The following is a 27778-nucleotide window of genomic DNA, read 5'->3' as shown; positions in this document are numbered from 1 at the left end:
CCATCACAGCACTTTGTAGTTTCCAGATTACGACTGCCTAAACCTTATTGTAACAAAGACCTAACCATCTGTCTTCCATAAGAGTGGAAGCTCCATGCGGGCAGGTCTAGGCTGCATTTCCCATTTGCTCACTTCGGTCTCCCAGCTCAGTACCCAGCATGAAGCAGGTACTCAATAAATGTTGGGGGGATGAATAGATGAAAGAACATACTAGGTCCCCTTGCTAAAAAGGCTTAGAGTTCTCTAACTAGTGAGAGGTTGAAGGCAGCCTTTGGAAAGAGTTTTGATTATCCCTATCTTTTGGTTGAGCAAATTGAAAATCAGAGCATCTAAGAGTCTTGCCTATGAAGACTCAGCAGCCCAGGGTTGCCATCTTTCCATCAGAGCAGAATTTCTAAGGGGTGGGTGGGTGGGAAGTACTACTGATTTCACTGCAGCCTCACCTCCTCCAGGAAGTCTTTACAAATCCCCTGGGGGACAGTCATTCTCAGTTTCCTCTGGATTCCCAAAGAGTTTATCACTTTTTTATTATTCTATGGTTTTCCCCACAGCCCCGGATTATAACCGCTGGTCTGTCTCCCTTTCCTCTGGACTATGCACTCCCCTGAGCCAAGCTAGAGCAAGCGCCCCTCTGGAGTCACCTGGACCAGGTTTGAATCCGGCTCCACAACTTACTAGCTGTGTGACCTTCGTTTAAAAACTGGGCTTCTCTGGGCTCTCCTCTGGAAAGTGGCTAAGTAATGTCACAGACCTGTTGGGGCTGTGGAGGGACAGAATCTGACCAGGCAGATTAAGTGCTTGGCCTTTATTTTGTCAAGCCTCAAGGTTCTGTTTCTCAACAAATCTTTGGTGAGCAGTAGGAATTTGGGGACAGTGTCCAGAACTGGAGTCGGGAGCTTTGACTTCCAGCCCTGAACGGCCGAGTGACCTTGGCCAAATCCTCCTCCCCTCTTCAGGTCGCAGGTCTGGGGTCTGAGCACAGACGGAGTTTATCCTGGCGAGGCCCCTCCCGGTTGGTGACATTCTAAGATTCCAGGAGCGAATGACTTGGGGGGTGGGGGGGAGGGGGAGGAGGGGGGACAGGGGGAGGGGGGACGGGGGGAGGCGGGACGAGCCCGATTGGGCCCCGCTCGCCACGTGTCCGGCCCGGGAGCCGAGGACTGTCCTCCCGGCCCGCCCCTGCGCTGCGGCTGCTGCTGCTAACAGGCTCTGACCCAGCGAGCACCGCGTCCGCGCGTCCGCCTGCTCGTCTGTCTGTCCGCTACAGGAGGCTTCCGCCGCGCGGTGAGTAGGTTGAGGTAGGAGATGGGATCGCTCCAGTGGACTCCGACCCCTTCCGGCGGGCTGCAGGGGTGCGGGGGGCGAGCCATAAATGCCCAGTCATCGCTGACCGACGCCTGCCGCCGGCCCCGGGGAGGGGCGCGGGATGTGGGGGCCGCGGGGCCCGGGAACCCGAGGGCGCGGGAACCCGAGTGGGTCGCGGGCAGGGCGCGTCTGGGGCAGCGCAGCGGAGCAAATCCACTGCCGCAGGCGGGGAAGCGGAGGCGGACGGCGGGCGGGCTGCGGAAGGGAAGAGAAGAGAAAGGAGGGGAGGGGAAGGGAAGGGAGGCGAGGGGAGGTGAGGGGAGGCGAGGGGAGGGGAGGCGAAGGGAGGGCCGGCTCTGCAGAGGGTGTGGTGGAGGGGCGGGGGGCACCTGGGCCGGGGCCACGCAAGCTGCTGGCCGTGCTTTGCGGGACTGAAGCGACTCTGAAGGCCCGGGGCTGGAGGCAGCTGGACGGAGGACGGACCCGCAGGGAAGGGTGTAGCTGAAGCCGAAGACTGAGGGCATGAAGAGTCCGACCCTGGGCTGCTCCTGAAATGGTGGTCGTTGGGGCAGGGCTCTTCGTGTGCAGACTGATGGGGGACTGGCTTGCCACACCTCAGGGCCCTAGTGGACCCTCCCGCCCTCTTGGGGCCACTCCTCGCCTCTAAAGGAGACTCCCAGCTGGGCTGCAGGGGCCTTGTGATGGGCCAGAGGCCCCACCCTTCTTCCTGCTCCCCCTCAGCCCAGTTTCGGCCTTTCCAAAGCTTGGGGGCGTCAGATGACTCCGCAGATGCTAGCATGGGAGTGAAATACCCTGAGTCGGAATCCCAGCTCCACCAACAACGTGCAGTGTGACCTTGAATCCGTAGCTTTCCCTTTCTGAGCCTCAGTTTCCTTCCTCAAGTCCAGAGCTGATAAACCCAGCCTCTCAGAGGAAACAATGGCTGTGAAAATTGATTTATCTGTCAGCTGCAAGGAATGATTACAGGTTTGGGAAGTCTTGATTACAGGCCTGGGAAGCCTGGCCTACCCAGCTAGGCCGTGCAAGGGGATGGGGTGGGGGGGTCGTTTGGGAGGATCCACCCTTTGCTTCCTCCCTCCCCCTCCTTTTCTCTAAACTCTGGTGGGTCTTCCCCAACAATACCAAATTTGGACATACGGCTCCTGGGTTTGTAAAAGAACTCTGGTTTCCCCGGTCCGCCCTTTTCCCTCACTTCCCCTTCCTCCCCTCTACCCAAAGCACACCTTAAACCGCCCGCCCCACTGACCCAAATGGGATATCATGACCTGCTTAGCCCTCCCTTTGGAGGTGAATGACTGCCCAGCTTCAGCTGCCATGGACCCTGCCCCCTCTGGCTGGCAGGCCCTGTGCCATGGCAGAGGGCACTGGCCTAGGGGCCAGTGGAAAGCTGGGTCGCAGTTCCAGGTGCCAGGGGTCCTTGGGCAAGCCCCTTCCTTCTCTGTGCTTTAGTTACCATTCTGTAGCAAAGTCTGCTGAACTGGCTGACCCCTTGCAGTGCTGGCGTTCTAGGATTCAACTGTTCTAAGATTTAGGATTGTGGGAGTAGGGTGGGGCAGAGGCCTCTATCCCCCTATGCAGCTGTGACAGTCACTCACCCATCTTTCTTTGCCTTCCACTCCTTGTTCCCGAGGCGCAGGCTGCTGGGATACAGAAAATATTTGTGGTTTCCGGGTAAGGGTCACAGCTGTTGCTGGGGCAGACTGTGGATGTGAATGTGCAGAGGAGGGGGCTGCCCCTGGGAAGTCAGGGACCTGGCCTCTTGGGCTTGTTCCTGGGACAGGGTCGGGGAGCTCTGCAGTGTTGGGTAGCCGCCAGCATCTGGAACATCTGCACTGCAGCACCAGAGGGAGCCCTGGGCCACCAGGCTCCAGCCACACCCGGTCCCAGCCTCTGCCCTGCCACTACCACCTGGAGCCCTGGGGACACGCCTACCCCTCTGAGCCTTAGTGCCTGCCTCTCTAGAGGGACAAGAGCTGTGCCTGGGGCACCCAGCTGGTAAAATGGGTTGGAGTTGCCTGGCTCTTCTTCATGGCCATTCTAGAATTTTCCAGGGACGTACAGTAGCGTCACCATCCTCACCCCACCCAACCCCTCCAAGATGCTTCCTGGGTGGGGACAAAGCACAGGATGTGGTCTCTACCTTGATTTTCAAGCAAGCATGTCCCTCTACCTCCCTCTCAAAAGAGGAGAGGAAGTCTTGGGTGAGGGTGCCTTTTTTCATCCTTTTAAACTTCTTGGTTTGGAATCCAGCCATACTCCCTTTCCTCCTGGGGTTGAGAACCCTCCCCACTCACCCCACCCCCAGACTGGCTAAGGAGGAGTGCCTGTCCTTGTGTTCTTGGAGCCTCAGATCCCCTACCTGTAAAATGAGGATGAGGTTGATAGCCCCCTCATGAGATTATAAGATGGGAGATGTGAAAAAGTGCCCTGCCCAGAGAACCAGGTGCTACTGTGGTGTGGTGCCACAGAAGGGTGTGGTGCTTGAGAAAGCAGGTGACCCGAGCCTCAGGTTCCTCATCTGCAAAACGGGTGTCCTTGTAAATAATAGTAAAATAGTCACTTCTATTATTTATTGAACGCTTCTAACTTACCAGGCCTTGGCTGAACCCTATGTTAGATGCTGTTACCATGCCCATTTTGCAGATGTGGAAACTCAGCCCTCAAAAGTTTAGGGTAGAAAGAATATTAAGACTTACATAGGGTGTCCTGTGTGCCAGGGCGTCTTCTAAGCACTAGATATGTCTTAATTCTTTTCACGCTCACCACAACTCCTCTGAGGTGAGCATAATTTTTATCCCCCATTTTACATTTGAGGTTAAGTACGTGCCCAAGGCCACACAGCTCCTAAATAACAGGTCAGGCTCCGATCTCAGGCAGTCTATGCTTTGCTGTCTCTCACAAAAGTGACCTGAGCATTCCAACCCAGGCCAGTCCAACTCCAAACCCGGGGCCCCTGGATCATATCCTGGGGCCTTGTCCTGCCTGAGGATCAATGATTCTGGGTCAGGAGAGGGAAAGACTCTGCTCTCTAAGAAACCCTAGTGCCCTGAGCTGGGGGATGTGCCTGGGCACAGGGCCAGGAATGGCATTTACTCTGGCTTCATTAAAGGCAGGTCCTGGAGGGCGGAGGGGCTGGTCTTTGGTGTCTCCCTGCAGACTGGGGGAGGAGCCATCAGGAAAGGGGAAAGGGAAGGGTCTAGATTTTGTAGGCCAGGGGCCTCCAAAGTGAGGTACATACAACCTGGGAGACACTAAGATGATTTTCTGGGATGCCGGAAGAAACTGTTAGACTTCTTATTATATATGCTTTTAATCTTATGCTTAAAAAAGTATATGTTTGTTTATCATGATGGATGATCATTTTTTTTCTTTTGTTACTGGTGGTGTATAGGATCAAAAAAATTATCAGATCACTGCACAAAAATTTGTCAGCTTCGTTGGGGTGGGAGATTCGTCTGTCTCATTGTCTGTTCTACCCCCAACTCCTGCCAATGGGCATGCAGGAGGCGCTCAATAAATAGGATTTGAAAAGTGAGCCTCTGCTTAATCACTAATTTTCTTTATGAGCTGGGCAAGTTACTTAACCCCTCAAGTTATTTCCTCTTCTGGCTGTATAATGAGTCTGAAAACCAGTAGGCAAGGTGATTCCTTTTTATTCTGTGATTTTTCAAGGGAGTCACTAAAGAAAGCATGAAAACCACTCAGTACCTTTCACTCAACAATCCTTATGAACCACACTTAGTAGTAAGGGTACATTAAGGAAGCATATACAATAATTTTAAAGAAAAGGTAAAATCATCCCTCAGATATAAAAATGATCATGTGCTAAAGATTTTATTCTACTCAATAATCAGTGACTGGACCAGGCAGATGTTAGAACCAGCTCAGAAGAGAATCAGCAGATGCCTCTATATTGAAAGGAATGTACAAATGGAGGCAAACTTGTTTTTCCACCAGAGGTGGGGGAAGGGAAGGGAAGTCCACTGAACCTTTATCAGATAGGACAGAATGAGCATGTCTCTAAGGATTATCGTGCATTTTTACAGATTTTTTTTTTCTCACAATACCTTGGAGACAAACAGCCTCCATCTAATTGAGGAATGATAAATCCACAATGGTGGACCCAAGCCACTCACGAGTAGATGGTTTTAGAGTCACACTGTGGTTCAGAGGTGGGAGACATCCCTCCTGGCTTCCTAGAAAAGTTAGCAGAATCACCTAGGAAAGTTTTCAAAAATTACCAAAGCCCAGGCTTCATCCCTGGCCTGTTGAATCTCTGGGGGTGGCCTTATGTGTTGGTAAGTTCGAAAAACTCCCTAGGTGGTATTAATAAAGCCAGAATTGAAAAGGCACTGGTTTTGATGCTAGAAGGCTGGTTAGAAAATGCCAGTGGAAGAGATTCCTGGTTTAGGGGGGAGAGGGTGTGGTAGTGGGTGAAGAGGAGGAAGGCGAGGGCAGACAAATCAGGAAGGGTGTCAGGGGCTGTGAGTGCGGAGCTCAGAGGGCCTGCATCGAAGGGGGGCCGTTGGAGATGAGTGGGCAGAGTCCCTCCGGCACTCTTGGGGCGCAGAGGTCTGGGTGATTTTTTTTTGCATGATCTTCCAGGTTATTTATAAAATTTTTCTCAATTTGCCCTTACCCCCCACACCTGATCTCACCCCCTAATACTCAACATCTCTCTCCTCTCAAAAGTACACTCTATTCCACCAAAGCCCACAGGCTACGTTTTGAGAACAGAAATGCTTTTTCTTATGCCGGTGTTTCTTCTCCCCTCTTTCTTCTCCTTCCTCTGCTTCATTCCATCGAGTCCAAACTTTTTTTTTTTTTTTTTTGGTTGCAGCAGGCGGGCTCCTTAGTTGCATCATGTGAACTCTTAGTTGCGGCATGCATGTGGGATCTAGTTCCCTGACCAGGGATCGAACCCGGGGCCCCTGCATTGGGAGTGCAGAGTCTTAACCCCTGTACCACCAGGGAAGTCCCGAGTCCAAACTCTTGATTGTGTACTTCTATCAACCCTAATATGCATCTTTTTTATATATGTATAGCAAACATCAACAATGGAACATGAAAGGACACGATCAATTTAGAAAGTTGTAATATTCTCATTCTGCACCCCAATGGATCGTTGTGCCCAGTACCCCACTTTGGAGACCACGGCTCTAATAACGGTGATTGTGATAACAGAAGCTACCACTTATTAAACATTTACTCTGAACCTGACCACGCTAAGTATTTTACCTGCCTTACTTCATTGAATCTTCACAAAAACCGTATGAGATTATCATTTCTGAGATGAAGAAACCGAGTCAGAAATGATGTAACTCACCCAAGGTCATGAGCAGTCAGGATTTGAACTCAGGCCATGACTGCAAAGCCCGCATTCTTTATTACAGTGCCACCCTGACTCCTTTGTAAATGTTTGGGACTTCGTATGCATCTTGTAGATGTGGAAATTGAGATTCATATTTAGGTAACTTACAAAATTACTAATTGGTGGGGAGCCGAGCTGTGACTCAGTCCTTTTGCAGGACTTGGACAAGACCTTCTGTCTGGCTCTCGGTTTCCCCAATGCTATAGTTAGGCAGTGGTGGTTGAGCCAGCCCTGGTATTCTCTACCCCAGAGTGTTCCTTCTGGAGCGAGTCCTGATTGCTTGCAGCCTAAAGGACTAAGGCAGGAGGTGGCCACAAGGCCACCAGGCAGCTCTATCCTTGAATGGGTTTCTGGCAAATGGGTTTCTGGAATGATTTGCCATCATGAGCCTTCATGGAAATCCAGGTCCAAAGAGATTCAGGGTTCCTGAGAGGAGAGAGGCACTGGTGTATAGTGGCCATACCTGCCAGTCTTGAGAAGCTGTTTCAACCAAGATGGTGAAACTTGCCTCTTGGGGGTGGGGTGGGGACAGAGAGGAGTCCTGTGGCCTTGGGGGAGAACTCTCCTAGGACCGATATTCTGAGATTTTGCTGTGAAAATCCCTGGTTGATATCTACAAAAGCCTCTCACATCCACTCTGGGTTTTCCCAGAGAGGGAGTGATATTATCCACATTTTGCAGATGAAGAAACTGAGGTCTAGAGAGACAACCTGGCTTGTCTGAGGTTACAGAGGGGCAGGCTGGGAACCAGAACCTGGGTCTTTTCCTTTGGCCTCTTCCTAACGTCCCTGTTATTACCCGGGGGTGGGATGCAGGGATGTCAGCCATTGTCTGGGCCTGGCAAGTCACTCATCCTCCCTGAGATGCCTTTACTTCATCTAGAAAGTGAGGGGCTTGGAAGTGATGGATTGTTAAGGGCCCTCTGGGGTTCTGAAACACTGGATATAAAACATTTGTTCAGGCAACCTGAGAAGTGTGGTCTGGGTCGCCCTGGGAGGGACCAGAGCCCCTCATAAAGCCGGGGTAGATGGCGCCTCTGTGATTGCCTCCAGAGCTTCCCTGAAGCCTCAGAGGAGGGGCTCTGGGAGCTTGGGCCCCCTGAACTGCAATCAGAACATCTAGTTCTGGAAGTTTGCTTTCCATGTATACACAAGACGTGCACTCACAAGAGGCACATATAAACTGCTCTCAGAGCTGAGAGTATTTTCCCAAAGACTCGGAGGCCCCTCCTCTGAGCCGTCCAGATGGGCCTGGGCTGCCGCCAGCAGCTGAAGTTTCCAGCAACAAGGCCAAAGGAAAATGCATCGAGGCTGGAGGTGCAGGTGACGGGCCTCAGCTGACTTCCTGGGCCTCATGCAGTCCCTTTTTGTCTGCTGCCCTTGCAGCTCCCTCACCTTTCGCCCACACCATCCCCCAGAGCTGGGGAAACCCAGAGCTGGCTCCTGGCCAGACCCTAGGGTAGATGTGGGTTCCCGCGCTCCCCCTCGGGGGAGTTTCTATTTCCTGAGGAGAGCTCAAGTTTGTACCAAAGGGCCCCTGGTTGTCAGGGAAACAGCAGGGTTTCCGCAAGCTCTGCTGTCAGCTCGCCGCGGTTACAGGCAGATCACTGCCCTCTGCTCTTTACTCCCAAGCCCAGCATGTCACGTCTGTCTGCTGACTGTAGTTTGGGGGACTTGTATGCAGGCAGTGGGGACACATGGGTAAACATGACAAAGCCCTGTCCTCAGAAAGTCCCCCTAGCACACGGAATGCCACCGTTTACGGAGAACACATCTCTGCCTGGCCTTGACATAAGATGGGTCTCATCCTCCAACTCTCCAAGGCAGGAAGGGGAAAGCCCCAATTCTGTACTTACGATAACCTTGAATTCAGAGATGAGCAATGTGCCCAAGGTCACATAGCTAGTAAGTGACAAAACGGACTTGAATCCAGGTCTGTCTGTCTGACTCCAAACCTATGTTCTCCCTGCTGTGTCACACGTCTCCTGTGGCCCCAGAGTGAGAGCAGGATTATGGGCTGAGATCAGGGGCTGATTTCCCCTCAGTGTTTTTTTTTTTTTGGCGGGGTGGGGTAGGGGTGATGGTATGTGAAGAACTGGAGAACATTGAGGTTACGCATCTCCTTTGTTTCTACCCTCTGTTCTGGTTCAGGTCCTTGTAGCTCTTACTGGATATAAGTATGATAGAGTTTGTTATTTTTACTTTAAAAAAGTAATACGTAGACATGGTTGAAAAAGATCAAATTGGGCTTCCCTGGTGGCGCAGTGGTTAAGAATCCGCCCACCAATGCAGGAGACACGGGTTCGAGCCCTGGTCTGGGAAGATCCCACATGCCGCGGAGCAACTAAGCCTGTGTGCCACGACTACTGAGCCTGTGCTCTAGAGCCCGCGAGCCACAACTACTGAGCCTGTGTGCCACAACTACTGAAGCCCGTGCGGCTAGAGCCCGTGCTCTGCAACAAGAGAAGCCACTGCAGTGAGAAGCCTGTGCACCACAATGAAGAGTAGCCCCTGCTCGCCGCATCCAGAGAAAAGCCCGCGTGCAGCAACGAAGGCACAACACAGCCAAAAATAAAATTAAAAAAAAAAAAAAGATCAAATTGTGCAGTCCTGACTACAATGGACAGCACTGGTCCTTCCTTCTCCTCTTATCCCAAGAAGATTGTGGCTCTTCCGTCTCCGCCCTCCTGCAGAGAGCACTCAGTAGCCCACCCACTCCCCCTTCTCTTCCCCTTTCCAAAGCAGTAACGTCCCTTTATACATTTCTTTTTAGATATCTTTGTTTCTTATTCCTTCACTGCAGACCCTGTGTCCTGACACCCCGTTCAGTGAGGTCGTGTGTCCTGTTTGTTCAGTTCCCCACCCTCACCCATGATCTGTCCCATCAGAGAAAAACCCAAGTCTTTACAGTGGCCTTAGGCACTGGTCCCTTGATGCCGCATCTTACCAATGTCCCCACCCCACTCCCTGCTGCCATATCAGCCACACTGAGCTCAGGAGGTTCAGGAGGCCTCTGGCCACTCCACCTGAGATCACACCCCTTGTCACTCTCCCAACCAAGCTTCATCTTTTCTCCTTAGTTTTTATCATATGTTTGTTATTCTTCCCCATTATAGAGGAAGCTCCAGAAAAGCACATGTTTTAGAAAGTCTCTTTTATTTACTGATATATCCTCAGTGGCTAGATCAGTGCCTAATAGAAGTAGATGCTAAAGAAACCATAGCCTGTCAGATATTTGCAACAGGTGACCCAGAGCCCCTTGAGGGTGCCCATCTACAGACTGTTAAGCCCTGAATTCTGGAACTGTTCTTGGTGACTTGGAAAGAGAGCCTGCGTGGTGCAGATGGCATGGACCCTGGGATCTAGACTTTGTTGAATTCAGGGTCTTTTTTAAATTTAAGTGTAGTTGATTTACAATGTTGTGTTAGTTTCAGGTGTACAGCAGAGTGATTCAGCTTTTTCAGATTCTTTTCCGTTATATGTTATCACAAGATATTGAATGTAATTCCCTGTGCTATGCAGTAGGTCCTTGTTGTTTATTTCATATGTAGTGAATTCAGTTTTAAGCTGTATGATCTTGGGCAAATTATTTAACCTCCCTGAACCCCCATCCTCAGTTTCCTCATCTATAAAAAAGGGGAATTTGACTCCAGGAAGGCTTGCTGTGAGGATTAAGTGAGACAGCATCTGGGAAAGTGCCCTGCATGGCCTGGAGGAATCGTGCTGGTTAGTGGTCGTGCTCTTTCCCTCTTTCAAGTTCTCCTGGTTCCAAGAGTCTTTCCCATCCTGGTGTGAGTATCTGGACACTGGCTAGTCCATCCATTATCCTCCAAAAACTGTGCCTGGCCCTGAGCTGGGTCTTTGGGTGTGATTGAACCTGAAAGGCTGGAGGCAGCAGGAAAACAGCAGCGGGAGCACACTCTCCCTTGAAAGGAATGAGGCTGAGGAAATTTAGGGGAAAGAATGGAGGGAATCAGAGTGCAGAGGAATCTCATGGCATTTCTTTTTTCTCCACAGTGTTTTCTGCTGCAGAACCCGAGACCATGGCCAAACTAGCACAGGTAAGGAGCCTTTCCCCTCCTATAGTACTTCCCCTGGGCCTGGGCTTCTCCTAGAGTCACTGGGCCTGCAGCACAGATCCCTGGTATCTTCAGTTAGAAAGGAGCTGGAGAGGTTCTCAGGCTGTGCTTGCTCCTATTATAAGTCATAGCTCTTTCAGATGCAAGTGACCAATGACAACACACAACATCCTAAGCAGAAGGGAGGTGTATTGGCTCACATGACTGAGAAGCCCAGGGCTTCAGGTCTGGCTGGATCCAGGGGCCCACGTGATATTGTCAGGATTCTGCCTCCGTGAACCGGGCCTCCTCTGGGTGGCTTCATTCTTGGACACATTCTTCCTTAATTGTTCATACTAGCTATCATCAGCAGCTCTAGGCTTCCATTCTGCTTCCTGGGCAGCGTGCAGGATACAACATAATTTATACCAAACGATTCCAGGGAAAGTCTTGGGTTTGGATTTCATTGGCTGGGCCTGGGTAACTTGGATCCAGGCGGTAGAGCTGGTCCCACCAGAACTGCCTGGCCCAAGAGTGGTTCCCCCAGGAAGGGAGATGGATACTGGATAGGCAAAAGCATTAGAGGGTCCTCTCTGCTCTGGAGGTGGATTTGGGTCTTCTCTGTCACATGCATTTGGGATTAAGTTTCCCTGGCTTGGGAGACACCAGTCTTTCATGCTGTCTGAGTGCTTTGCTGGGCTGTGGAATTTGAGGTGTATCGGAGCTTTTACTCCTGTGTGTGGCCAGGATTAGGTTCCGTCCTTGGTCAGAGCTAGGTGTTGTTCTGGGCCAGGGTTTGCCTAAGAGTGTTCCCCGTTGGCTGGCCTTAGAGAAAAAGATGTGGTCACTGCAACAGTGGGGTTGAAAAGGGAGAATAAAACAAAGGGACCCCTGACTTGGCCCCTTTGGTCCCTCATGTCAATCATAGAGCTATTGGCCACAGACATAATACAGGAGCTGTGTGTTCTTGGGTGAGTTCTTTACCTTCTCTGCGGCCCCAGTTTCCATTATGAGGTGATTGAGCTCAGTGATAACTAAACTTTGTCCCCATCTTCATGACTTGCCATCCAATGAACAAGGGCCTTAAGGATGTCTATTCACAATTTTTGAAGAGCGCAGTGTGTTATATGATGTAGGATCAGTACTCAAAAAAGTCTTAGCCGTGGCCTCCCTGTTGGCCTCTGAGGAGCACACTTTGCACAAGTGGCCTCTCTGACCAGGAGAGAGTGCTAGTGGTTATAGACAAAGATCCAAGGCATAGTTGTTATTGCTACCCATTTCCCATGAGTAATCATCCCAGAGTTACTTCCTGAGAGGCATTCGAATTGCAGGGTTCTGGATGACCCAAGCGGACAGATCAGGTCCTGGGAGACCAGGGTGGCCAGGACCTAGGGCACACATCTTTGGACTCCTGGACCAGTGCTCCCAGACCCTGCTGTCTGCCTAGCTGACCTGTGCTTTCTTGTCACCATGGACCAGCAGTCATAGACATCCTACAAGCAAGAGTCCTAGGATGGCAGAGCCTTAGGGGGTCCCTCATCCTGTGGGATGAGTTGGAGCCCCCATGCACAGGGCTAATGCTCTGGTGGGAGCAGTAAAGGAGCTCTGGGGGCACGCAGGTTGAGGAAATAGGACAAGCTGCCTGGAGAGAGCTACTTGAGGAAGAACAAGGGAGCTGAGAGTGCTTTAGGTAGAGGGGATGCTGGAACAGAGGGGCAGAGGGGAGAGAACGTAGTGTGTGCAGGGCAGTAAAAGCAATTTGGATGCTTGGAGTGCAAGGGTCGGGGGAAAGAAGAAGGGGGCTGAAGACAATACAGATCTTCCTTGACCTACAATGGGGTTACCTCCCAGTAAACCCATGGTTAGTTGAAAACATCATGAGATGAAAATGCATTTAAATCATACCTACCCCGCTGAACATCAGAGCTTAGCTTCACCTACCTTAACTGTGCTCAGAACTCTTCTATGAGCCTACTGTTGGGCTAAATCATCTAACACACAGCCTATTTCATAATAGAGTGTTGAATATCTCATTTAATGTATTGAATACGGTACTTGAAGTGAAAACCGGAATGGCTGGGTACAGAATAGCCGTCAGTGTATTAGGTGACCACCCTCGTGGTCGCGTGGCAGACTGGGAGCTGCGGCTTGCTCGTGCTGCCCAGCATCATGAGAGAGGACCCTACAGCATATCGCTAGCCCAGGAAAAGGTCCAAATGTACAATTCGAAGTACAGTTTCTACTGAAAGTGTATCACTTTTTGAAAAATCGAAGTTGAATCAGTCGGGTACTTCCTGTGCTAGGGAAGAGTGAGAAAGGTCTTCCTTCCACTGAGCTGAAGTTTGTGTCTAATGCTCCCAATTATTAGCACCCCAACTCTGCTCCTGTGCACCCCTTCCCAACACACACATGCGTGCACACACGTGTACACACACACACACACACACACACAAAGGCACAGAACAAGCCACTCCCTCTTTTCTCTGGTCTAGGTCGCCCCCAGTTACTTCTACTGTGATCTCTGTGCCAGTTCTCCCTCTTTCCTTCCAGAAGGGGAGACCCTGAGGCCCAAAGTCATAAAGAAATAGTGTGGCGTCATAGAAAGGCCCAGAGGCATGGCTCTGTGGCCTTCATTTCACAGGGATGTTCTGGGTTTGAACGTGAAGGTGAGCATAAGAACGTTTAGGGGACAGGGCGAGAGTGGCAGGTGTTGGTGCCTGCAGCTCCAGGAGCTGCAGAGGGGAGGCCTGGGCCAGGCCCGCTCAAGGCGGCTCTCAGGTGGAGTCCTGGCTGGGCAGCCACCTCTCTGACTCATGTGGCTTAGGTTCCCGAGCGGCCTCGGGACTCCTGCTCTAGCAGCAGCCTGGGTGGAGCCTGGGGTCCAGGCTGCTCACCAGCTGGCATCGGGGCCTGCTGAATATTTCAGGGTGGAAAGTCCTTTCTCCTCTTCTCTCCCCTCCCCTCGTGGGTACTTGAGGCCAGGAACCTGTGTGCCGGAGGAGTGGCAGGCAGTCAGGGTGAGGGGGAGAAGTGGGGACAGCTGTGCAGGTGGCACTTGGAGATGCAAATTCACCAGGTTGGTGTGAGAATGACCAATGTTGGGAAACCTGGGTGATTTGAAGGACTGTCCCTGCATCTCTAAATGTGACCAGTGCTGGGGCCCCCCTGCGCCACCCTCTCCCCATGGCTGTGATCCTGCAGGGTGCTGGGATAACTAGTCTGACAGCCTACTTATTCTTTTTATTTTTATTTTTTTAACGTCTTTATTGGAGTATAATTGCTTTACAATGCTGTGTTAGTTTCTGCTTTATAATAAAGTGAATCAGTTATACATATACATATGTTCCCATATCTCTTCCCTCTTGCGTCTCCCTCCCTCCCACCCTCCCTATCCCACCCCTCTAGGTGGTCACAAAGCACCGAGCTGATCTCCCTGTGCTATGCAGCTGCTTCCCACTAGCTATCTATTTTACATTTGGTAGTGTATATATGTCCATGCCACTCCCTCACTTTGTCACATCTTACCCTTCCCCCTCCCCATATCCTCAAGTCCGTTCTCTAGTAGGTCTGTGTCTTTATTCCCATCTTGCCCCTAGGTTTTTCATGACTTTTTTTTTTTTCCTTAGATTCCATATATATGTGTTAGCATACGGTATTTGTTTTTCTCTTTCTGACTTACTTCACTCTGTGTGACAGACTCTAGGTCCATCCACCTCAGTACAAATAACTCAATTTCGTTTCTTTTTATGGCTGAGCAATATTCCACTGTATATACGTGCCACATCTTCTTTATCCATTCATCTGTTGATGGACACTTAGGTTGCTTCCATGTCCTGGCTATTGTAAATAGAGCTGCAATGAACATTTTGGTACATGACTCTTTTTGAATTCTGGTTTTCTCAGGGTATATGCCCAGTAGTGGGATTGCTGGCTTGTATGGTAGTTCTATTTTTAGTTTTTTAAGGAACCTCCATACTGTTCTCCATAGTGGCTGTGTCAATTTACATTCCCACCAACAGTGCAAGAGTGTTCCCTTTTCTCCACACCATCTCCAGCATTTATTGTTTCTAGATTTTTTAATGATGGCCATTCTGACCGGTGTGGGATGATATCTCATTCAGACTATACTACAAAGCTACAGTAATCAAGACAGTATGGTACTGGCACAAAAACAGAAATATAGATCAATGGAACAGGGTAGAAAGCCCAGAGATAAACCCACACACATATGGTCACCTTATCTTTGATAAAGGAGGCAAGAATATACAATGGAGAAAAGACAGCCTCTTCAATAAGTGGTGCTGGGAAAACTGGACAGGTACATGTAAAAGTATGAAATTAGAACACTCCCTAACATCATACACAAAAATAAACTCAAAATGGATTAAAGACCTAAATGTAAGGCCAGACACTATCAAACTCTTAGAGGAAAACATAGGCAGAACACTCTATGACATAAATCACAGCAAGATCCTCTTTGACCCACCTCCTAGAGAAATGGAAATAAAAACAAAAATAAACAAATGGGACCTAATGAAACTTAAAAGCTTTTGCACAGCAAAGGAAACCATAAACAAGACCAAAAGACAACCCTCAGAATGGGAGAAAATATTTGCAAATGAAGCAACGGACAAAGGATTAATCTCCAAAATTTACAAGCAGCTCATGCAGCTCAAAATCAAAAAAACAAACAACCCAATCCAAAAATGGGCAGAAGACCTAAATAGACATTTCTCCAAAGAAGATATACAGATTGCCAACAAACACATGAAAGAATGCTCAACATCATTAATCATTAGAGAAATGCAAAGCAAGGCTACTTATTATTGTTGTGCAAAGACCCACATGGGAGAGAGACTGACTTGCAGCTGGCCAAGCCCGCCTCTAAGGGAGCGTTTTGATCGGGCCTTGTGTCAGCTGTTAGACTTCTGTCCTCCAGCATGGCATTGCCTCAGCTTTCAGGTGCAGCCTCTGCCCCAAATGCTGCCTCAACCACTGCACTGGGTGAGGAGGGAAGAGAGGGAGGAGGAGTAGCAGCAGCAGGAGAGAAGGTGTCAGCTTACTGCTGGGACCTCTTCCCTTCTTCCTGGGGGCTCCACTTCCATCCTTCCCCTCTCCTCCTCCTTCTCTCCTGGCCACTTACAATCCCACGATCTTGGCAACTTTGGGCATCCGCAATAGCCCTGAAGAATCTGGGCTTGCTTTCCTGACTGTTCTTGTGTGCTCTCGGCTCCAGGCCTTTGCCATGCTGTTTCTCTGTATGAAGCCTTTTCCTTCCCTCCCCCACCCCTTGGGCCAGCTGTTGCTCATCCTTTAGGGCTCAGCTTAGCCTTCCCCTCCAGGAAGTCTTCTTTGATTGCTCAGGGTATGTTCACAGTCATGTATCCGCCCATACACCTATCCACCTAGGAAAGAAATAGTGCCTAGTTGTGGCAAGCCTTGAGCTAGCTGCTGGGAATACATCAGTGAGCAAGACAGATACGCGTGGAGCTTTCTAAAGGGAGTATCTCTTTTCTGGTCTGGGTATCTGGCGTGTGTTACTCTTTCTTTCTCTGCCCAGCGGTGTGATCAGGTTGCAGGGGATTCACAGGTGGCGGGAAGAGGGCCGTGTCCCTTTCTGGTCATCCTCCCTGCCAGAACTTTAAATAGCAACCCTGCACCCACGCATGCATACCTTGGAGGAGCCAGCAACGGCTGACATAAACCAACAGAGCGTTCAAATGCCAGGCCAGGTCCTGCAGTGCAGGTGCTGGGAGACACAGGACGTGGTCGGAGGCTCATTTGCTGCCGTGCACTTCTTACTGCTCTAGGCACAGTTATGCGAGCCACCTCGCCCCTCCCATGAAGCCTGTCCTGGTTCCCTCATCCAGCTGGAATTGCCCTCCACTGTTTTCCCAAGTTGCTTTGCCTTTGTCATGGGGTATTTATTGCGAGCTCTATGCTAATTTGTGTTCTAGTCTCTCTCCTCCACTGGGTCAGAAGCTCATGAAAGTCAGGCTCGGGTCTTCTTTCTCCCTGAATCTTCAGCCCTTCGCATCGGACCTGGCACAGGCTAAGTGCCCTGTCACTGCACTGTGTGCTTAGTGCCCTGGGCTCTGGCATCCGCAGCTATCCCAGCTGTCGCTGCTCTCCGGGGCCCCATGGCTGACCCATATCTGACTTCTCTGTGAACCAACCCATTGTGCATTCAGCTTCGATGTCTAAGATTCTCTGACTCTGCCTCTCCCCGCCTTTGTCCCAAGGACCCAGCCAGCTTGTCCTCAGATGCCAGTTCATGGCTCAGTTCACTGGGCCCAGAAGAGCAGCACCTCATCTGGGTGTTGATTCTGAGGGTGGCTCTGGGCCCCCCACCCTGGGCCAGGACCCCACCCTCAGAAGCTGGCAGCTGCAAGGTTTCTGGAGCTAGAGAGCAAAGGGGAACTGGACAGAGATGTGGGTTCTGTGTGACCCCAGCGAGTGGCTTCCCTTTGTGGGGCTTGGTTTCTTTGTTTCCGTGATAGAGATCATCTTAAGCGCTTCTACAAGACACTAAAAAAATCACACTCATGGAGGTGAAAGGGCTTTGTACACCGTAAAGTGCCGTAAACATATGTGGGGCTCTGGTTACTTTTGCAGGAATCATTCCCACCCCCTGCACTCAGTCTGGCTTTTATCTCTCCTGGGTCCTGGGAAAGTGGTGCAGAGCCGGGGGCTTGGCTGAGCTCTCCTCCCGTGGGGAAATGGCACCACCCTTGGGGCAGGCGGTGGCAGGAGGTACAGGGAGAGTCCTCCGTACCCTTGCCTGGGCTTTCTGTAGCCAGCGCTCCGTTTTAGGGGCGGGGAGCTCAGCCACGCTCCAGGTGAGCGACGACGGTGTCTGGGGCAGGACAGTGCAGGTGGGGATGGAGAGAAGTAGGCAGATCCCATCTCACCGTGTCCTGGGTCTCTTCAGAGAACTGTGAAAATACACCCCTGGGTCTTGCCGTGGCCGTTATGGGGACTGGGTTTGGGGATTCGTGACAAATATCTGATCATTTTAGGGACAGCGGGGACCTTTATCCTGTGGCTAGGGCTGGGAACCCCGTTCAGGGCCAGCACCTCACCCTCTGCTGTTCTCTCCACAGGGTGCCAAGTACCGGGGCTCCATTCACAACTTCCCGGACTTCGACCCCAGCCAGGATGCCGACACTCTGTACAACGCCATGAAGGGCTTCGGTGGGTGCTCGGCCGCCAGGAGCGGGGCCCCAAGGAAGAGAAGCAGGATTCAACTGGGCTTGAGCGTGTCCCCATACCAAAAGGATAGCCCTTTGGGTGGGCGGTGGGGTGGGATGGTGAGATGTACTCAGTCATTCTTTGGTCTCCTCTTTTTATTACTATAATTTTATAATGAACTGTTCCAGACGAATAAAAAGATCTAAGGAGTAGGAGAAACTTTACCCATAGACCTGCCACCCAACTTGAGAAATAGCACTTGCTTCCTCATACAGTTGAAACCTTCATGGTAGGTCCCCCTCCTGATAGCATCACTCTGTCTTTTCCCTTGGGGGTAAGCACTACCCTGAATTTGCTGCTTATTATTCTCTTTTCTTTTCCCTGTCACTGAAAGAACCCTGTCCTGGGCGTTAGGACACCTGGGTTTTTCTAAGCCAGGCTCATTGGGAGACCTTGGGTGAGTCGTTGCTCCTTTCTGGGCCTCAGTTTCCTTATCCGTGTGATGAGGAGCTGGATCACGGGCCCTCTGAGCTCAGATACTACATGTGCTAGGATCTCTGTCAGTGGTGGCTTGTCAGGTCCCCATAGATCCCCCCTCCAACGTCACTGCCTCACGCGAGCAGAAGGCTGATGCTGAGGACTTGCAGGGAGCAGCCCTGGCGGGCTTCCTGGAGGCAGGTTGGGGTAGGGTGACAGGTGCCTCCCCTCTTCTAGGCAGTGACAAGGAGGCCATACTGGAGCTGATTACTTCCCGGAGCAACAGGCAGAGGCAGGAGATCTGCCAGAACTACAAGTCCCTCTATGGCAAGGTAACCATGGCAACCAGAGGAAAGGTGGGATGGGGGGTGAATGATTTCATTCACCTGTGTGTTCAGGGCCTTTCCTGAGTATTTTACTCCAGGTCAGCCTCTGTGCTGGCAGTTCTGCCCTTTTCTTTTTCTTTTTCTTTTTCTTTTTTTTTGGCTGTGTTGGGTCTTCGTTGCTGTGCACGTGCTTTCTGTAGTTGTGGCAAGCTGGGGCTACTCTTCATTGCGGTGCGTGGGCGTCTCATTGCGGTGGCTTCTCTTGCTGCGGAGCAAGGGCTTAAGTAGTTGTGGGCGCGTGGGCTCAGTAGTTGTGGCGCACGGGCTCTAGAGCGCAGGCTCAGTAGTTGTGGCGCTTAGTTGCTCCGTGGCATGTGGGATCTTCCTGGACCAGGGATCAAACTTGTGTCCCCTGCATTGGCAGGCGGATTCTTAACCACTGCGCCACCAGGGAAGTCCCCTCCTTTTTTCTTCTCTCAGGCAGGGACCATTCAGCCACTGGAACATCTAGAGCACCTGCTTCACGCTGGGCACTGTGTTAGGGGTTAGGGCTACACAGGTGAATAAGACCTGAGGGTGTTAACCCTATGGACTCACGGACCGTGGGAGAGACACACAGTGAACAAGTAAACAGAACACGGCAGGGAAGAGGCACAGTGCTGTGGACTTGAATCCTGCCATTTGCTAGCTGCGTGCCTCTGGGCAGGTTACCTGATGTCTCTAAACCCATTTCTGAAGGCTGATGATAGTATGTACCTCCACGAATGAGGATTAAGTGAGATTACTTAGCCCAGTGCCTGTACAGAGTAAGTGCTCATTAAATGTAATTCTTATCATTATAACTGCTCTTCCATCTCCTCCTCCCTCTGCCCCGCAACCAGGACCTCATTGCAGACTTGAAGTACGAGCTGACAGGGAAGTTTGAACGACTGATTGTGGGTCTCATGAGGCCACCTGCCTATAGCGATGCCAAAGAAATTAAAGACGCCATCTCGGTATGAAGCCTGGGTCTGCGCATGTGTGAGGGTTGGGGGCGTGGTTAATGGGAGGTTCCAACCTCTCCAGCAAGCGTTCAGTGAGCCCTGCACCCACCCCGCACGTGTGCCCTGCTTCGAGGCAGCTTGCCCAAATCTTATCCCGGGGGGGGCGCCACGGTCTCCTCCAGATGGACAGAGGTGGGACAGGTGTCGGTGTGAGGCCCACACGCCCACCCCAGCAGCTTACAGTCCCGAGGAAGCAGGACACAGGGAAGTGGAGACAGATTGTGTCCAACACCCAAAGGCCAAGGGCATGTTAAAGGAGGTCATGAGGACAGGCCCTGGGCTCGGGGTGGCTGGAGAGGGCGTCACAGAAGATGAGAGGATCGAGCTGGGCCCAGAGCCTGGAGAGGATTTGGTTGATCAGAGTGGGCTGGAGAGGAAATGGCAGGAGCGGCTGAGGAGGTGTGTTCAGGATCTGAGGAGCAGCCCAGGCTAGTGGAGGTAGAAAGTCGCTCCCCACCAAGCAGGGAGAGACCAAATGCCCTTGAGTGTACTTAGCACTTTACAGTTTATAAAGTGCTATGCTCTTTGCCTCAGATGAGCTAGTAAACATGAATTTGTTTCTAACTAATAAACTTAGCCAGGTAAGAGGTTATCACCTTCTCATTCTTCCTGTGAGTTCAGTAGAGCAACTAGTATCATCTCCATTTTATAGATGAGAAAAGAGAGGTGCAGAAAGATAAAGTTTTTTTAATGAGCACTCACAAAGCAAGCTGCAGGCAGAGGTGGCTCTAGAACCCCTGTCTCAGGGCAGCAGCTCCAGCTTGGTGCCTAAGAGCTGTGTTAGGGGCACCCTGAGTGCTGCGGGTTTCCTTGCTCTGACCACCCCAGGTTCCCATCTCGGGGCTGGTGGCCTCCCATCCCAACCCTTGACTCACATGCCCCTTCCCTTCTCCCAGGGCATTGGTACCGATGAGAAGTGCCTCATTGAGATCTTGGCTTCGCGGACCAACGAACAGATCCACCAGCTGGTGGCAGCGTACAAAGATGGTGAGAAGAGCAGGGGGGGCCGTTCAGGGTTTTTCAGATGTGTAATGAAGGTGATCACAAGAGTAGGGACCCTAAGACTCTACCCGTTCACCTTTTTTTCTCCTTCCCTCTGTTCTGTCCATCCATCCAATAAGTACCTGCTCTGTGCTGGGCAGTGTGCTAGGTTCTCAGGATATGGCGGTGGGCATCCGTATAGTTCCTGCCTGAGAGCTTATAGATTAATGAGGTAACGAGGGATACAGATAATAAACAGGTAAACAAATGAACATGATGATGACTTGTTGTGGTGAAGAGTTATGAAAGAAACAAACAGAGAACAAGCATCCAACTTTAACTGGGGAGGACGTGCTTCAGACAGGTGGTCAGGGAAGCCTGTCTTGGGAGGAAACGAGAAGGATCCAGTTGTACACAGAGTGGGGAAGAAGACCCAGGAGAGGGAATGGCAAGACCAAAGGCCCTCGAGCAGAATAAGCCTGGTATCCCGTGCGAGGCTAGAGCAGTAGAGGGCAGGACAGGATTACACAGGGCCGTGTAGGCCAAGAGAGAGAGACAATGTTTATTCCAAGCCCAGTGGGAAACAGAGGAGCCCACGATGAATGTGGGCTTTAAGACAGTCACCCATGTTGCTGTGGATTGGAGAAGCAGAGAGAACAGTCAGAAGACTGTAGCCACTGTCCAGGTGAGTGACGATGGTGTCTGGGGTAGGACAGCGCAGGTGGGGATAGAGAGACGTGGGCAGATTCCATCTCATCACATCATGGGTCAGTACAGAGAACTGTGAAAATACGCCCTGGGTCTTGCCATGGCTGTCATGGAGACTGGGTCTGGGAATTTGTAACAAATATCTGATCATTTTAGGGGCAGCAGGGACTTTTATCCTGGTTTCGTGGGGTGTCCTGGGGATGAGGCTAGAGCTTGTGTTCCTTCCCCGCAGCCTACGAGCGAGACCTGGAGGCTGACATCATTGGGGACACCTCTGGTCACTTCCAGAAGATGCTCGTGGTCCTGCTGCAGGTTGGTCCACCTTGGGGCCCTCCCCAAGCTCTCTGCCAGGGTGCAGGGGACTGTGAGCACCTTCTCCCTGTTTTCTCAAACAGGGTGGCCCGTGAGGGCCTCCTTGGTGGTTCTGCACATGTAAAGTCCTCCTTGGTGTTTTGTGGCCTCCCCTCCCCCTCTGCCCATCTTATCCTCAAACTTGAGATGGTTTCTCTCTGGCTCACCTGGGTGTGGAATCTGAGCGTCCAGGGTCTATTGACCTGCATTTCTTTTCACATACCCTGTCTCTCTTGTGCTCCTGTGTCCTCCTTCCTCTCTCCACACATACCCCTTCCCCCTCCTCTCCAGCCTCGCTCCTGCCATGGCTTCCCCAGCCACTGCACCTACCTGAGCTCACCAGCAGGGGCGCCAGCGGGGGCATAGCATCTCTGGAGCTGCCTGCGTGGCATTCCCCCGTAGCCAAGCCCTGCTACTCCCTCCCACCCACGGATGACAAAAAAAGAGAGCATAAAGATGCTGCACACTGGTGTCCATGGCTGAGTTCTGCCTGCCCAAGTTGGGTTTTTTCCTTTGTTCATTTCCCCCCACATACGTTTTTTATAAAAAAACCACTTTGAGTTAGTTGCTAACATTTAAAACTAGGGAGATTTTGGTCCAAAACCAGATCTCTAGATTCTTTTGAGTAATCGAAAGCTCTGGCAACAGCAGGCCTGCATTCTGCACGACTGCGGTGTCTGGAGTACACATCCCACCCTGCTGCTTATCCTCTCCCTGCCCAGCCCCATGGGAACCTCTGTGACCGCTGGCCCCTTGGGAACAGGCATTGAGGTATCTCAAGTCCAGCTCCAAGGACCAAACTTTTAGGGAGCTTTATATATAAAGCCACCTCTTTGTTTCTTTCATTGCCCTCCCTCCCCCCGTTTTACAGCAGCTGCTCCCCGTTCTCTTCCTCTTGTTACCATAACTATCCTCATTCCGTATTAAGCAGCTGCGGAATTATCAGGAGATGATCTTCAAGAGTGGGAAAGCGTGGCCTTTGCCCCCATTTTCAAAGCGCATGTTCCGGACAGGAGCGTTCCAGCCTGTATCTTGGAGTCAAGGATGTGGCCTCCTCAGTATCTAACATCTAGCAGGCGGTTACATGGCACAGATTGTAAGCGTACCGGCTCTGTCTCCTTAGGCTGACTCCCAAAGAGAACCAGGGGGTTTGAGATCCTGAAATGCACAGTTCAGGGGGAACAGGAGATAAGCGTAGGCTTGACCTCTGCCCACATAACTAGGAGCCCAGTATGGCTGGCCCCTGGCCCCCATGAGTATCCCCCTCTGTCTGATGGGGCATAGGGCGTGGGTGGAGTGACAGGAACACAAATAGGATTTGGTGCCTTCACAGCTTGTGAGCTCAGATCTCAGGCCCCCAGTCTCAAATCCTCATTGGTGAATTCCTTGGGTTAAGATATGGGAGCCCCTAACAGAATGCAAATATGCAGACCTTTGACCCCTATGATATTGTTGGATGGCCTCGTGGGCCATGCCAGGACTTGTGGCAGGAGTCCTATCCTCAGAGATGTTCTCATTACAAGGCTTCCTCTGGGGTGGAGGCACCTAGGAAGACATTGGTTATTCTCAGGACTCCCGTGTTTGGTCCAAGCTCCAAGGATGAGGGAGAAGCCAGTGGGAGGGGCCCTATGATTTGCTGCAAAATAGATGCTGTGGTCTGTTTTTTTTTCTTTTTGTTTTTTTTTTTTGGCTGCACTGCGCGGCGTGTGGGATTTCACTTCCTCAACCAGGGATTGAACCCAGGCCCTCAGCGGTGAGAGCTCAGATCATAACCACTGGACCACCAGGGAATTCCCAGGTGCTGTGGTCTTGATCCAGTGGCTGCTGTCAGTCTCTTCTCCTGGACACTCTGGGCCACCACGGTTTTCCCAGTCCTCCCTGTCTCCACCACTGGCATCCAGGCTTTGTCCTGGCTCTGGTATTTGAACCACGTGTTCCTTGTCTTTCTGCCCAGGGAACCAGGGAGGAGGATGATGTAGTGAGCGAGGACCTGGTGCAGCAGGACGTCCAGGTAAATCAGCACCAGTGGAGGTCCCCGGGCACAGCGAGGCAGCCCTGAGAGAAGGGAGAGGTTGGGCATCCAGGGAAGGGCTGGAGGCAAAGTAATTTGCATCAGATACCAGAAATAACTGACTCACAGCCATCATTTATACAGTGCTTTGTTGAAGAAAGGACTTAAGTTAGCTTTCAAAGGTACACAGTATGTAAAGTTGGTGAGATGTATTTTGGAGCTTTTCATCATTTGTTCATTTATTCATTCAGTTAATTAATATTTATTGAACACTTACTATGTGCCAGGCATTCTGCCAAGCATTGGGGAATCCTAAATGAACAAAGTCAGACAGCACTGGGGAGACAGGCATATATTAATCACACAAACACCTTCCCTATGGATACACCATACATTCCAGGTGTTTTGAGCTCCCACTATGTGCCAGTAACACTGCAGCAGTAGATACAGAGAATATAAGACATAATTCCTGTTCTTGAGGAACCCATGTCATAGTGGGAAGCAAGGCATATAAATATTATAATATACACTGGATCAAAGCTATAAAGAAACAGGAAGCCTAGAAGAGGGAGGGAAGGAAAGAGAACTCTGCCTAGGGACATCAGGAAGTGCTTTGAGAACAGGTGGGACGTTTAATCTGGGCCCTGAAGTTTGAGTAGGAGTTTCCCCAGAAAGAAAGGGAGAAAGCTGTACAGGTGTATGCAGATGTCCTGAGGCTACCAATTACTGGCATGTTCAGGAATCTGGCAGCAGTTCTGAGTGGCTTGGCTGGTGAGTTCTGTCTCCTGCGGTTTCCTCTTTTAGTTAAGTCCCACCTCTTCCCCTTCAGGACCTGTATGAGGCAGGGGAACTGAAATGGGGAACAGATGAAGCCCAGTTCATTTACATTTTGGGAAATCGCAGCAAGCAGCACCTTCGGTTGGGTAAGCTCCAGGGAAGACCTACAGCTGCCCCCTTAGAGTTACGCCAAGATTTCCTTTCTCTTTTCCTTTTCTGCTAAGGGAGCATGATCGCTGCCTCGTCCACAGCCCAAACACTAGTCTTGATTTTATTAGACGGTGGTTTGTATAGGCCCTCATGAGAGGCCTTAACAGGATGTTCAGCCCCTCCGTCTCAGTACCAGTCCTGTCTTCATGTTGGAGCAGGAGGTGTACACAGTCCCTCACAGCGGACGCAGCGAGGCTGCATGGTGGCTGGTGATGTGCACGACCTCCCTGACCCTCCCTAAGTGCCAGCCCTGCCTTCATGGTGGCACTCTGGTCCTGGCCACTGTGCCTCCCCTTCTGAAGTCCCCATTCCTTCCAGTGTTATGGGGGTGCTCTTGACACCCCTTTCTCTCTGTCGGACTCAGTGTTTGATGAGTATCTGAAGACCACGGGGAAGCCGATCGAAGCCAGCATCCGAGGGGAGCTGTCCGGGGACTTTGAGAAGCTGATGCTTGCTACGGGTACGTCCTGACATTGCATTCCCAGGGCCTTGGAGGGATTCAGGGATTCTGACCCGGGAACATGGGAATTGTATGGTATGGAGGTGGGAAGGAGAAAACCAGATTGTCTGTTTGCAAGCCAGACACTTCAAGAGTCAGTATGTCTGAGCCTGGGGTAGGTTGTGTGTATGTGTTTCTTGGGGGAGAGCTACGGCCCAGGCCTCATCTTGCCCAGAGCTATCCCCCACCAACCCTATTTAAAGTAGTCAGGTTCTACCGCGCTCTGCCAGCAAGATCCAGAGGTTCAGCCGGTACCTTTCTGTTGAGGAACTACCTTTCCCAGCCCCATCCCAGATGCTTCCCCATCTGACCCAGTTCCCTGTGAAACCCCGAAGGACCAGAAAGTGGAAGGGGGTCCTTGCAGTGCACTCCCCACATTACAACAGGCCCATTTCCCAATTTCTCTATCCCCTGGGTTTGTGATAAAAGTGGTGGGTCTGGGGTGCTCTAGGACTGCGGCTTATCAGGAACCAGGTTCTTCCCAGGTTTGAACTTGGTGGCCCCCAAGGAATGGAAACAAAAAAGGGCTCGGGCCACCCCTTCATCCTTCCGAGGCAGCCAGAATAACTACCTCTTCCCCCCTCTTCTCAGTGAAGTGCATCCGGAGCACCCCAGAGTATTTTGCTGAGAGGCTCTTCAAGGCCATGAAGGTGCGTGGTGGGGTTGATGTGAATGAGGTAGGGGGATGGGGGCTCTGCAAGCCTCCGCAGGACTGTCGGGTGTCTGGCAAATCCTTGGGGTCCACCGGCCAAAGAGAGTGTTCAAGGCGTTGACCACAGGACAGCGTGATGGCACTTTGTCCCAGGTGAGCTCCAGAGCCTGGAGTGCTGCCTGGTCACACACCTGCCCACCCAGTACCTGCCCTGTCCTCATGATTGATCAGAGGGTGCAGTGACCGCCTGTACCCGATCCAGCTAGCCAGCTGGGTTGGAAGCCCATGCTTTTTTTCTTTTTTTTTTTTTAATTTTTATTGGAGTATAGTTGATTTACACTGTTGTGTTAGTTTCAGGTGTACAGCAAAGTGAATCTGTTATACATACATCTCTTTTTTAGATTCTTTTCCCAGATAGGCCGTTACAGAGTATTGAGTAGAGTTCCCTGTGCTATACAGTAGGTCCTTATTAGGTATCTATTTTATACATAGTAGTGTGTATATGTCAATCCCAATCGGAAGCCCATGCTTTTTAAATACTATTAAACAGAATGTTTATATACAATGTACGTAAAAAAGTGAAAAACACTTTGGCATTTTCTGCCAAGATTCGTGATGTTCATCCCTGGGACCCGGGTACTGAGGATAGTGCTTCCCAGGACTTTACACACATGACACACAGAAAGTGGTGATATTTCCATAGTGCACCAGGCTGAATGAACACAGTCATTTGTTGCCAGAGGCCATAGGCCCAAAGTCCCTGCATGGCGATCCCACAAGGACAAGTGGCCTGTAGCCCATCCTCTGTCTTCCAGAGCCAGAGTGAGCTGGACAGCTGGGCCCCGCAGAGACGTTTGCCTGTATGATGTGTTCATAAGAACGTTCATAGCAGTATTGTCCATATTATGAAAGAACTAGAAACAACCCAGTGTCCATCAGGAGCAGCATGGACAAATAAATGCATAGTGGTGTATTTACAGAGTTCCAAAATGTGCAAACCTAAACGACGTATTCCTTAGAGTTACAAAGTTAGGTAAAATTATCAAGGATGGGAATGACATGAGGTGGGGGGAGGAAGGAGATAAAAGCAGGAGGGACACACAGGGAGCTTTGGAGGGATTGGCAATTTGCTTCTTTCGTTCTTAATTTTAACATTTTATCACAAAAAGTTGTATTTTCAGTTGAGCTGGGGGCTGTCAGCACTCCAGCCTCCTCTCAACTCCCCGTCCCCCAAACCCGCTTGTCTTGCAGGGGCTGGGGACTCGGGACAACACCCTGATCCGCATCATGGTCTCCCGCAGTGAGCTGGACATGCTTGACATCCGGGAGATATTCCGGACGAAATATGAAAAGTCCCTGTACAGCATGATCAAGGTGAGGCACTCACGGTGGTACAGAGAGGGCTGGGGAGCTCTCCCAAGAGAAAAGGCACTGTCCTGGAAAGCTGGGCATCTCATGGGGATTCCAGGAGCCTCAGCCTGTGGCACCTTCAGGGAATTTAAGGCAGCCCAACAGAGGAGCAAGTGTCCAGGGTGCTTGTAAGACATGAGGCACCTCTTTAGAGGAAGGCAGGGCGGGGCCGTGAAGAGCATGAAGTTGAATCCAGATTGAGGACTCCATCCCTAGGGCAGTGAGAGGTCAGCCTCCTGAAGGCAGCAGGAGGCACTGAAGAACACAAAGGAGGGTTTATTTGGGACCTGTTGGTCCTGGGCCAGGTGATGACTCTGGGCTGTCCAGCCCACGAGACTGGAAACAGGAGACAGATGCAGAGCTGGTTGGGTTCTCCTTGTTTCGGGTG

The 27778-nt window shown here is 51.1% G+C and overlaps 1 protein-coding gene across 2 annotated transcripts in view; it reads left to right on the top strand.

Moving 5' to 3' along the window:
- The first annotated feature begins 1138 nt into the window (after nt 1–1138).
- ANXA6 (annexin A6) overlaps nt 1139–27778 on the top strand; it is a 54854-nt gene continuing 28214 nt past the window's right edge. For both annotated transcript variants that reach the window (XM_036846889.1, XM_036846888.1), the window contains exons 1-12: nt 1139–1284; nt 10714–10757; nt 17858–17948; nt 18660–18754; nt 19630–19743; nt 20688–20778; nt 21713–21792; nt 23786–23842; nt 24672–24765; nt 25194–25289; nt 25920–25978; nt 27232–27354. In XM_036846889.1, coding sequence (XP_036702784.1) covers nt 10740–10757; nt 17858–17948; nt 18660–18754; nt 19630–19743; nt 20688–20778; nt 21713–21792; nt 23786–23842; nt 24672–24765; nt 25194–25289; nt 25920–25978; nt 27232–27354 — 918 coding nt within the window. In that variant the 5' untranslated portion in view covers nt 1139–1284; nt 10714–10739. The remainder of the gene's footprint in view (nt 1285–10713; nt 10758–17857; nt 17949–18659; nt 18755–19629; nt 19744–20687; nt 20779–21712; nt 21793–23785; nt 23843–24671; nt 24766–25193; nt 25290–25919; nt 25979–27231; nt 27355–27778) is intronic.

The sequence above is a fragment of the Balaenoptera musculus genome, chromosome 3, assembly GCF_009873245.2.
Source record: "Balaenoptera musculus isolate JJ_BM4_2016_0621 chromosome 3, mBalMus1.pri.v3, whole genome shotgun sequence".
NCBI lineage: Eukaryota > Metazoa > Chordata > Mammalia > Artiodactyla > Balaenopteridae > Balaenoptera > Balaenoptera musculus.
The sequence above is the reverse complement of the archived record's forward strand: the minus strand, read 5'-3'. Positions and strand labels throughout refer to the sequence as shown.